Source organism: Centrocercus urophasianus, unplaced genomic scaffold (genome assembly GCF_019232065.1).
Source record: "Centrocercus urophasianus isolate 14NV4802_14NV808 unplaced genomic scaffold, USGS_Curo_1.0 seq_16, whole genome shotgun sequence".
Taxonomy (NCBI): Eukaryota; Metazoa; Chordata; class Aves; order Galliformes; family Phasianidae; genus Centrocercus; species Centrocercus urophasianus.
This window is the reverse complement of record NW_024884711.1, coordinates 39543989-39556876: the sequence shown is the minus strand read 5'-3', so window position 1 is coordinate 39556876 and position 12888 is coordinate 39543989. Positions and strand designations below refer to the sequence as shown.

Genomic DNA, 12888 nt, shown 5'->3' with positions numbered 1-12888 from the left:
TGCAACAGACATCAACACAGAAAAACAGCCATCATCTAAATTACATTCTCCTCCTCAGTGGTGAAAACCACTCTGCACTACTTATAATAGATACTTGAATAACTTCATTTGTTCATTTTCTGTATTGCTTTTTCTCATCCATAAGCACCATCACCATGACAACATAAAATATTCAGTAACAAATATTTTACAGGTGCTAGCCAACATCAAACACACAAAATTATAATTATCCCATCATAGCTTCTAAGATATTCACTCCAAGCATCTTTTTGCATGCTTGTATGTATATGCATATATATGCATACATACATGCCAGTATTAAAACCAGTAACTTCCAAAACAGCAAATGCAAATGTTACTTTTAAACTGAAACGATGCCTGATTACTCCTCCTCCCATTTTAAATGTTGAAACAAGGACCATTACCTACTGTTATCAAAGATCCCTTCCCTGATCAACTTTTACCAGAGACTTACTGAGAACTGAAAGAAAAGATTGAGGTATCACTGAAGAGTAGAAAAGAAAGGTAAGAAATGAAGAAAATTAAAGCTAAAATAAGTCACATCTTCCAGAGAAGACAACAGCAGATAAAAGCCATGACATGAAAAATCTTTTTTCCAAACTGAAACAACTGCATAAATTGTGGATCAATAACTTAGCCATGCAGCTAACAGCAATTTAGAAAAGAAATGTACAACGTGATTTCTAGATTTAAAGAGTTAGAACTGACACATTTTTCCATAACTTGCATCTCTTATGCTGCAATATTCTTTATCTCAGAAGCTAAAGTTTCACATTGCTTTTAAAATACTTTGAAACATGAACACTTTGTCAAGAATGGCAGAACTGTAATACTAACATCAAAAAGCTCTAAATATTTATAATTTATTCTCTGTAATTATTCATTAATGGATGCATAGCAACAATTAAATTAACCATACAGCTCCTAGAATATAATGAACTCCTACAATACATAGATTCTATGCTAACAATTAATTAAACAATTGAAACAACAACAACAAAAATTCCTGCAAATAAACAGAACCGACAGTGTAAGACATCGAGCCTTCTGATGGCAGAATAAGTTACTGCTCTTTGCAAAGGGATAAAATACAATTGTTTATCAATCCAAATTATTTTTACAGCAAGGGTGGTAGGTTTGGTCAACTTCTGTTTCATTTCTTATTCTGAATATTAACATATTAGCACTGATAAATGTGTTAAAAACAAACAAAACACACAAGCTAATCTTGAACACAGTAAGCAATTAATTGTAAGCTTATACTGACTGTTTCGTACTAAGATCTCAAATTCTTTTGAGAGAGGAGCCTATCTAACACTGAGATCAATACTCATAACTAGGAGCACTGTACTCTAAATACTGTATTTTAAGCAGCAGCAGAACAAGCATACCATTAAGCTTCCTCTGAATTGCTTCTTCCTCTAAAGTGATAATATACATCTGCTCATCTAGGTCCTCAAGAATCTGTATTTGGAAACAGAAATGTGAATTGATTGAGTACCAACAGAAAGAATCACCTTTTTGATTTACTCAGGCTTGTTTTGTTCCAGTAACCTTTATTTTGAATATATATTCTACAACTTCAAAATATCAATACAAGAAAACTCCAAAGGAGATGATTCCATTCTGTTACGGATCTGTTTCTTTGCTGCAAGCAAACTGTTACATTTTTATTTCACGTTAAGACTCTTACATTTACTCTCAGCCTAAGGATATTAGGGGAATGGGACATTACAGTGACCTACACTCACAACCTATTGACATTCACTTCCAATTCGATTTAAACAAAATGAACAGCAGATCTTGAAAAAGTAAATTAAAACCAGTCATTTAAGCAAATAAATTGCTGTTGTATTTTGTTTCTAGCTTCCAAGAAGCCTATCTATATTAATGTCAGGCACTTTGAATTTAAAGCTTACGAGCAGCAAAACAGTCGTATACATTTTCTTTATATTTTCAAAGTTGCCCTGACCAATGAAAAGAAATGAAAGACCTAAACACACCCAGATTTTAGTAAACACAAACTAGGAAACATGACAGCAAGGTCACTAGAGCATCTGCCCATGGTACAGACTTTTTCCATTCCCTCACATCATTCAGCACAACTACAATACAGTATCTACATTTAAGAATTCCTCACAGTTGCCAGCTACCTTCAGGCAATGCCAATTTCTCTTAGCTAAGTGTACCCCCAGGTACCTCTCTGCTCTTGTATCCTTACCTCTTGAGCTCAGAACAAGACGACACCTTTCAGGCACTAGTAGGCTATATTGGCAATTATTATTAGCACTTGTGCATTAATATCAACACCAGAGGAAGTCTATACTGTTAGAGAAAGCTCTTTGAGAAAAGCAGGCTCTTGTGCTATAAGAAAAAAAACTGAAAACAAGTATATAGGTAACGACTATAGGAATTCAGATAAACTAAAGAGAGAATTATATAGCAGCACAAGTGTTCTGCAGGAAAATACCGAAATGCCACTGTACCTTCTCCCAGACAGCACACAAGGACAGGTCTGTGTAACACTTACTGTTGGCTTCACCAGCAACTGACCCATGACTGTAAACATCCGTGAAAGTCCCACTGGCGTGCATACTGCAGAGGAAGAAATATTATATAAAACAGTCATTTCTAAGTGAAAGACTAGCTTTTCTTTGCATGTTCTGCATGCAATATGTTAACACTCCACATGCAACCACATACAGTTTTCAAGATAACTGAAAGATCTTCAAACTACACTCTGAGCTTTAAAACCTTTTGCTATTGTATCAATTCTGAACAAGACAAGCATCTCTCCTTCAAGGGCACAACTGATTTTCTGTCATCCTGGAAATCCCTGATAGTGAGAGATCTTATGCTTTGAATAATCCTGTGAGCAAACTTATGACAGCAGAGGCTATGCCCATTCTAGTGAAATCAGCAGTGCCAGAAGACATTCCTGGGTGCTCAGGGTACATTGCCTACACAAGTAAATTGCTGTTAACTATCTCTACCATGAGTTTGCCCTCAGCCAATTTGTATTTTCCCAAACAACTCCCAGGTAGTTGTGGAGCTCATGCAGCCTAGGAACCATTACCTTGGGGCAATATGCATACAGTCAGCTTCTAGAAAACGCAATGTCATTTGTGTGGATGGAATGACATAGTGGCCACTGTGCTGGTGAACATCAGACATTCAATCTGCTCTCACAGATGCAGTTGTAAGGTAAGAGATCACAAAGATGTAAAATCACACTGCAACTTCAGTTGACAGTAGGCTCAGACGTAAGATTTTAAGCTCTCTCTTCTATGAAATAACAATTTTTTCCTTTTTGACAGTGATCACCTGTGATAGCCTCCAGATACGGAGCATGTAAGTTTCCTGGGAGAAAGGCCCAATCTGACTTTTATTCAATTAATTTTTTATTATCAAGTATTAGGAAGACTAGCCTTCAAATACTGAAGGCTGAAGGAGATGGAAAGGACTTGTATGTAACAACATAAATTTGGACATTTATAGTTTACATTATCATAAATGTTGTTAAAAAGGGAAATGCAGCACACAAGATGTTATAATGAAGATTACATTTGCTTTCATTAGCTAGCGCAACACTACAACTACTATATGTCACAGAAATAAAGAAGCATTCACAATAGCTAACTTAAGCTAGTCTTCCTTGACTAAAGAGAGAGCCTGCAGGCAAAAGAGAAAAGAAAAAGTAGCACTGCTGCAAATCATCCCAGCAATAAGCCTGTCATTTCCTTACTGGTACATTGCTTCAGCAATTAGGCCACCTGAAGTTCTAATAAAGCTCTACCCCAGCATCTACCATGTTTCAACTACTGAAAGTTGCCCTTTTCTGTTACGCTCATAACAGCTTGGAGGGCTGTGACTAACTGGAGTGATTTGGCTCTATGAATTCAAAATAACTCCAAAAAATGGCATTTAATGCCAATTATTATGATGTGTATTCCCAGAACACACTCTGTGTTTTCAGCTCCACTGAAATAAACTGCAAGACACACATAGGAAGTTTTGTAAACCAAGTGCCCCACTGAAAGATTTAATCTCAAATATCCCAAATGTTCATGAGTAAGAATCAGAATCACAAGTTTTATTTCCCCCCACCTTCACTCCCTACTCCCTGAACATGGGATTTAGAATCGCCACATACAAAGAACCTAAGGAGATCCACTAAGTTCTCCAAGCAATACCTTTCCCAGGCTGACACTCTTGGTTAAGCAAATGTCTCAAAGTACCAATCCCCACCTTTTCTCTATAACAACAGTTCTGTAAATATTAACTGCCAACCTCTCAAAATCAGAGAACAGGTGAAATCACAGTTTACAGCAAGGGAGATGTCCTGATGCTCCCCGCACTCTCAATTTCATTTTATTTTAAAGAAATAACATGTGGGCAGTGGAGGTGAAAAGAGCCCTGATGCAAAGTCTGATGTGGAGCATCCTGTCATCCTTCCTATTCCCCTAAGTAGGGATGATGGAACTCTGCTAGGACTAGTTGGAATAAGACTGGTTTCTAACTGTGCTTGTTTTGTCTGGAGGTCTGCTATACAACTGCATACCAACCTGATACCAGTCCTGGATTAACTGTATTATGTTCCAACTTCTGCCTTTACAGGAATATTTTCAATTAAAAACAGGAAGAGCATAGTTTACTGAACACAGGACAAACTAAGTGCTCTAATTTCACTCTGTACTGGTGATGTTTTGCTGACATTTCATGTAAAAATTGTGTTTTCATAAGCAGAATGAGAGCCCCTCCTTTTCAAACATCTGCTTTAAGAAATTAAAATTGCAGGTGCAAATGCAACAGTGCATTTGTTTACAAACTTCAGAATTCCAACTTATCAAATTTAAACCAAAATTTAAACTTAAAAAAAATACACAATTTTTCACATCCAACTTTCACAAAGAAAAAGTTTCCTTCAATCTTTAAAAATAAAAAAAAAAATTACACTTTTGAAAAAAAAAATCAGGAAAATACTTACAGAGAAGTAACAAGCATCCCATCAGTGATATACAGGAATATAAATATGGGAGGTAGAATTCCCAGAGGTCTGCAAGAAATACAATAGGCACAGCTTTAGCTTATTACAAATAGGCTACTTATGTCACAAATACAGCCAAAGTAACTCCTTTTCCTTAGCTTTCTTCCTCAGGAAGAATTTCTGTATTTTGAAGTGTAAACGAAGAATTACTCAGTTAACAAATTCGCAGGCAACAAAATCCTGTAGCACTTAACTTGAAAAATATCTTCAGCTTTGATTCCTATGCCACTAAAATCGTTTGTTTTTATCATACACATCCAACACCTTGTCCACCCAAGCATGTAAAGTATCAGCATACCGAAAACTCGTCTAATAAACTTATTGAAAGGGAACAAAGTTATTGACTAAATTAATACAACCTCTCAATCTGTGTAATAGTCAGATAGCATTTAGTAGAAATAAATTTAAAAGAAAACATCTGTGTAGAGAATAAAAGCTAATGCAAAGGAGTCTTTTATTTGGTTGTTCTTCAAAATTCCATACCGTACAAAGACTCCATACTGGCAGCATCATTGTCTATGAGAGCTGAAGCCACCCATACGATTCCAAGGATAAGCAGTGCAAGAAGTATGAGCATTACCAGCGTCTCTAGAATGCGTGCTCTGATCCCCTGCAGGCAGAAGAGGGGGAAGGGAGAAAAGCCAGAGACTTTCAATCAGACATTTTCAAACATAAGACAAATACAAATAAATAGCAGTTTCTTCTTCCTTGATATATACCTGTATTTTATCGCACAGACAAAAGGATAACATGTAATGTGCTTTTAAAATACAGTCTTCCGTGTGCATAAAAAAGGAAGTACTTATGGCTTTAGAATGCCTGGGTTGAGTTTTTTCCCTTAAAACCCGCTTTATGCTCCCCATAGAAAACTGTTTTAAATTGCATATGCCTCACAGTTCTCATTAATCTCATTATTTCATAAAATATTCTTTATACCGCATGATTTTGTCTGAGCATTTTTAAAAGATGGATTACTTTTCTAATACTTTCAGCAAAGAAAGTGGATTAGCAAATTTTTATCTATGATTCCAATCAAGGGAATGGAAAGCCAATTATGGCAAATAGCCCAGCAAGCATTAAACCTCACATAGGTACAACACACCAATTTAGTTAAAATACATTCTTCAACCGAAATTGCTTCTGCTCCATTCCTCACAGTCTGCAGAGCCCTCCAGTGCACGCTCGCAGTAGTGCTCCTTTTCCCAGCCAGCCTGCACACTGCTGCTGCATTGCTTCCAGCAGCACCAGCCATGAGTGCTGAGCCGAGCTGCTCTGCAGGCACACACAACACATGCCTGCAGAGCTCTGTCACAGTTGTTTGTGAGTAAAAAAGTCACAGCGCACCAACAGCCAAGTGTTACATTTGCACATCTATGCCAAAAAGCTTTGTTTCACCTATAATACACAATATTATAGTATGCATGTATACACACGTGTTTTAATGCTTATTTTAAGCAATGGAGCAGTCAGAACATCTTCAAGTATCCTCACTATTAACAATACAACTTCAGACTGCTGTTCAAATCGCCATTTTATTTTTCCTCAATTATCAGTATATGCATCTCCACAAACAAACTTATTTTCCTGGTTCTTGTATCCCAGCTTGCTCGACAATACTGAAAATCTACATCACAGTTCATAGAAGGAAGATTTACCTTATTCTTTGCCCACTCTTACCAATCTTTCTCTCCCTGCTTATCACAAGAGAGTAATAAACTCCACACAATACCATTTACCTTGAAAATTAGGCTCTCAATAAAACTACAACATCAAGCAATGAATGAAGACCTAAGACATCTTAATCACATGCATTTATTTCCTATAACCACCAACTCCTCCCTGCCATCAATCTCCTGCAGAAGGTTAGCATGAAGGTAGCACAAAGGGAAAACCAGACAACTCGAGACCTTCACAACATTTCCCTTAAGGCTTCAGTGGGCAGATGGAGACAAATGCCCACCAAGGCTTTCAAACATCAAACTTCATATTAGAGGTAGTATGGATAAGAGGTTAACTTAATCCTACAGTGCATTTTACATATAGTAGAAGTGGCTTTGAGAGTCATTTATTAAAACGTAATTTTTATAGCGCTCAAAAACTTGCTTTACTTCCATGAGCTATTTTCAAGTCGAGTGTATAAGCAAAACACATATTTAAAGATTAAATATATTCCATAGACATATTAAATACTAAAGTTGTGAATTTAAGCAATAGGTTACCAGAAAATCAATGCATTAGAGCTCGATCTCTATGGTTACTCAACCCCACACCACAAACTTCTTACAGACTAGGAGAACATACTTAAAACAGTGACCTAACCTTAAGAGGTAAATTAAATATGTTAAATCTTCTACACTTCCCTGCATCTGTCCTTCTTTCACTACAGGACAGATATACAGAGGCTTTGCTTTGCAGCAGAAAAAAAGATAATGGTTGAAGAAAACAAAAACATTCAAAGATACACAAAGATACAAAGATAGGGAAGAGACCTGCTCCATGCTTTACAAGAAGCTTGAAGACTCTTCTTCTAAGCAAAGGAAAGTTTGGAGTTTCTGGCAGCTTCAAAAGCAGCCGCAAACCCACCTGAAACAGCAGCTTGTAAGAGTACATTCATTGTTCATATTCAGTCTGCATCATATCTGCCTTGAGTACAGAGCTAAGAAATGCAGGTATACAAGACTACTTCACGCTAGCATTTCAACTACGAAAGGAAAAACAGTTGCACAGTGCTAAATCTTAACGTTGAAGTAGTGATTGCATTTGTATCACACCTGGACATGTTCTTTAGATTTCTTTCCGGTGTGCAACTGGAAACTGCTGAAACCTGTACAAGTGTCAGAGGTGAGCTACCAGCAAGTTGCACGTGCAGGTACACACAGGGTTAGGGCAAGTTCAATTGTTTAATTGGGAGAAATAGCCTCATCTACACTTGTGATCTTTGCTTAACATTCCCATGAAAACTAAACTGATTACAAGAAAGAATAAGGGGAAAACCGTTCATGTTCTTGGTTTTCTGCATTGTTTTCACAAGGGAAAATGATGATATTGAGTCCTCACCTGGAACCTGATGGTTCTGTCAGGTAGGTAAGAACAAGAAAAGGAAGGACTATGAAACCAACCACCTTGCATTGGGGTTTTTAGAAAGTTTCTCAGTATCACAACTTTGAAGCCTGCATGATAATACAAATACTAATTCCTGTGGTGTCCTTGATTTAAGAAAAATGCGCAGATCACAATTCCGTTTCATTAATTACTTCAGTTCAATTCAATCTGCAATTCTGGATTTATTTCCAAACCAAGCACAGAAAACAATTCAGAGCCAAGAGGGTACATCAAAGACGAGAAAAACTGGATTGTATCTATTGCACATTCTGGTATATAAAGGAAAATTCAATAGCTTCTTTCAGTTTGCATTTTTTTTCTGTAAGTATCTGTGGAGCCTGTAAGAAGGGGCATTAAGAGCACAATCTTAACAGCACTATGAACTAAAGATAGCCAATTAAGATATCAAACTCAGATTTCAGTACAGCATTAACCACACAGCCTTAAGTAATATTCCCATGCTGTAGACTTATGAGATGAACACACTCACAACCTTTCAAAATAATTAAACATGTTCCCTTCTACCTTAGGCCAAGTTGTGTTGTTGTTAAATACAGCAATAAGACAACTGTAGAGAGAGCTCCATAATGCCCTTGCATTATTTTTCAGTAAGACAAGCTTTATCCCTGCAGTACTTCTATCAGCATGTCAATTTTAAGGAGGTCAAATCCCCTGATTTCTCTTGGTCAATTCATTGCTGGGACGCTGGTTATGTTGCAAAGACAGATTTTAATTTTTTTTTTTTTTTTAACTGTGTTGCAAGTACAAAACATTAAAAAAAAAAAAAAAAAAGCTGCATGAAATACAATTGTGCTTGAACTAATAAAATGAACCGGTGAACGGAAATAAACATTAAGGTATTCCTAGTTTCACTGCTCTGCAGCAAGAGGAGCACTGTGACCTCATGACTTCAGTTTCCATTTGTGGGCACAAGCAGGAAGTGGGAAAGTATGAATACCCAGGGAAAAACAATTCATTCCCTTTAAAAAAAAATCTCTAATGCCATGCTTGATTCTCAATGAATTGACAACTTGTCAGTTAGAAAGACTATAAAATTTCCATCTTTGACCAAGATGAACAGTCCTCATAATGAAACAGACGAAGTGATATGTATCATAGTTACTTCTTCAGATGCTCTCTGAAGATCTCAAAAGATAAACACACAAGAGAGGGCGATCAGGAAGCGTCCTGAATTGTGTAGCTGCTGATCTTGCACCTCAGGAAACTGCAGGAAAGAGGGGAAACTATATAAAATCTTAAAAAGGAGAAAGATGAACACTGGGGGGATGTGAAAGATAAAGCCCAAAAGGGAAAGGACGGCAATAACAAGAGGTAAAAAGAACACATCAGAAGTGTCAGGAAGAAGAATCCAATCCTGTTCTTCAGTCTTCAATTTGTAGGCTCAAAAAGGAGAGGAACAATTCCCCCAGTACAGACTCATCTACTCAGGGCCATCCTTTAGGAACACTAAACCTCATCTGGAAGGAAAATGTCATTTCCTTTGTCAGGCAATGATTTTAGTTTTGGTAGACCAATCTAAAATCTTTATCCACAACGTTATCTGACAACAGATCCATTACCACTGTTTCCAACACTTATAAGCACGTGATGATCTTTGATAATTGCAGAACAGGAAATCAAAACACATCAAACAGCTTGCAATTTCCTCAAGTGAGTTTCAGATCATCTGCAAAGCAAAACAAACAGACTTCTCTAAGAAAATTACCTGCATGGTTCCCTGTTGTCAGGAAAGGAGAAGCTTGGCATCACACAGGCCAACCTGACACAAAGTGTTTTCCAGAGGGAGAATGGAAAATTTTGCGGTCAAGAAAAACTTTAGAAACTAATTACAAGTTCAGATATTACAATTAAATTCTTTATTAAGAAAATTGGGAAGGAAGACTGGCAGATGACATCCTTTAACCTCTCCCTTTAAGTTTTTTTCAACTTCAAAGAACATTTCACAGTCTAGACAAAAGCTCACCTATGCCTTTACTCACAGCATTTTCAAAATTCATGCAGTTCTTTAAAGGGTGCACTTAACCAAGTGAAATACTTTGTTAAAGAAAGATGTTTAACACATCAATCCCAGCAGCCTGGAACTTGCCAGAAGCCTAGTAATATCTGTCATCTTCTGTGTACTCTAACGAGAGGGGAAAAAAAAAGCCAAAAGATGAACAAAAAAAGCATTTGAAGCTTCCAAGGCATGCGTACCAATAAAGCTGTCCTAAGAACAAATTCTGAGGATCTTGTGGTTTGTAAAGCCTTGCAGATATCAGACTTTCAGACTTCCAGTTCTTTAAAATTCAATTGCTGAGACATTCTGAAGTTTTTATACTGCTTAATCCTGAGCTACTTGTACTGCCTGTAGCAGCGGGCCTAGGGGTTCATGTTTCCAAAAATGCTGTGTTTTAACAAGAAAGGTTTTAATTATTCTAAGTGTTCTGACAATCTTTTTTTTTCCTTGAAACTCTGGAAGGCATCATCAGAATCTTACCATGTCGCTTTCATCCCGGATAACAAATATCCAAAATGTATTAAAAACAGCATGTGGACAGAAGAGGTAATTTGTGCTGAAAAGCCCAATGAAGTACAAAGAGCAACAAGCATTCTGAAAAGATGATAGGCGTCATAAGAAATTCAAAACTAATATATAATTACTACGAAAAAATTCATTTCTGCTCTTCAGTAAACAGGTATTAAATGGGATTACTGTTAAGTAATTGCAACACATTAAGATCTGTTGCACACTGTGTGTTCACACAACACCCAGAGGCTGAATTTTACTGCAGAAGAGAATGCATATTTGATAATAGTTGTAGAATTTAAAATGAAAATTAAAACTCAGCTTATTGTCTCAGCTAACAGGAAATTCTTATTTTCTTTATTGAAATTTTGTATTGTTACACTTATACCATCCTAAACATTTTGTCATCAGACAGCATACATAACAAATGAAGACCTTCCTCCACAAAGATTGCCCAAAAGGTTTTGGGTAGTCTGCATAACTAGCAACCACCATGCAATAGTGCTGCTGTCTGCTCCTCTCTCCATTTAAGAGTCACATAAAATCTAAAAGGCTTAAAAGAACATCTCTGATGACTGCCATTCTTGCAAAACTAAAACTAAACATGCACTATATGGTCAAGGAATACTCTGGTTCCAATCCAGAGCCAGAAACACACAAAATGGTACATCTGCTAGAGGGACCACTATATAAGTGACAGCAATAAAGCCTGTTTGGGCTCATTTGTGATCTTTCAGTTGTGATTAGGAAACAACTGTTCTTTCCCAACAGTTTAAGCATTCATTCATAAAAATACAGGTTTTAACATGCTTGTATAGAAATTTGCCAAGAGTTTCTGTTTTAACACCAATTAAAGAGCAGAAGAAAGTGCAGAACATTATTTTTAACTTTCCATAAATAGCAAAACTCCTCACCAAACCAAAGAACCACTGCCTATCCCAAGAAGTGTTTTTTGTGCCATAACACTTCCTGGCTACAGTAATTTTGGTGAACAAATTATAGCTCCTGTAAGATGAACATTTCTGGAAGTACATTACAAAAAACACAGCTTTACACAGATTTGAGTAGATTTTACAGGGGAAAAAGGTAATGATCAGTGAAGTAAAAATCACAATGTGTTACATACAAGGAGTCCTAACAATGTTTCTATGGTGCAGAAAATTTAAACACAGTTCCCCATGGACATCTTGACCTCTCGTAAGGAAGGTAAACATTACTTCTCTTTTCTACACTATGCCCTCACCCATAGGAAAAGCCTGGGAAACATTTCTGCCATCACAGCACATTTAAAATACACACGAGACCTATTGTTTTCACGTGACAAAAAAGAGTCCTAGTAACCTTAAGATGTGCTTGTTGAGACACTGGCTGCAACAAACGCCACTCTAACATCTGCAAACATAACCAGAAGCACTACAGAATTAGAATTATGGAAGGCATCAGGTTGACAAATGTTATATTTTGACGTTCTATATGTTACCTTTTTAGCGCCTCATACCTCCTTTCTTTCTTGGTCTGTGAGCATTAGCAAAGTGATCAACTATTCCTGCAGTTAGAAACTATACTTTAAACATCCTTTGCTCTGGCCTTTTCAGAACAGCACAGAAACATATTTCCTAATAAATAAAAGAGAACCATACCATCAGGCAACAAAGAAATAAACTAAATCTAACATACTGATACTTGGTCAAATGGAGACCGTATCTCCTCCAACACTGCTTCTTGCCTTGCATTTCTGTCCCATAGGACAGAATTTAAAGATTTAAATGAATTTAAAGATTGGAAATTTAGGAATTTAAAGATTGAAATGAACATTTTTCACAACACAGCAAGAGTAAAATCTGGATTTCTTTTCTGTACAACACAAATCTTAAAATTCCATATTTGTAAAACATTGCCAGCAAATTTCAGCTGATTTCTGTTGGTATCTTTTCCCAAGCGATTACATTCTTCCAATGGAGCTAGAAGAGGCAGATGAAATCACTCTACTCTGTAGAAGCTTATAGTTATACAGTATAATTAACAAAATATCAAGATTATAAAAAAGAAACACAGAAAATAAAAACAAAGTGAAAACTATAGGATCTTGATGGAAAAAGAAATCAAGAATTTTTGGAGTACCAGCTAAAAACATGAACGCAGTATTACAGGTGTGGCCCACACCATACTGGAAACAAAAGTCCAAATTTAC

The 12888-nt window shown here is 36.6% G+C and overlaps 1 protein-coding gene across 2 annotated transcripts in view; it reads right to left on the bottom strand.

Annotated features, from left to right (window-relative positions):
* LMBR1 (limb development membrane protein 1) overlaps positions 1 to 12888 on the bottom strand; it is a 64633-nt gene that overhangs the window by 18570 nt on the left and 33175 nt on the right. For both annotated transcript variants that reach the window (XR_006168477.1, XM_042816913.1), the window contains exons 6-9: positions 5552 to 5678; positions 5009 to 5077; positions 2552 to 2616; positions 1413 to 1485 (exon numbers count right to left, since the gene is read on the bottom strand). Coding sequence is in view for 1 of the 2 variants with exons in the window: in XM_042816913.1 (XP_042672847.1) it covers positions 1413 to 1485; positions 2552 to 2616; positions 5009 to 5077; positions 5552 to 5678 (334 nt within the window). In the remaining variant the exon portion in view is untranslated. The remainder of the gene's footprint in view (positions 1 to 1412; positions 1486 to 2551; positions 2617 to 5008; positions 5078 to 5551; positions 5679 to 12888) is intronic.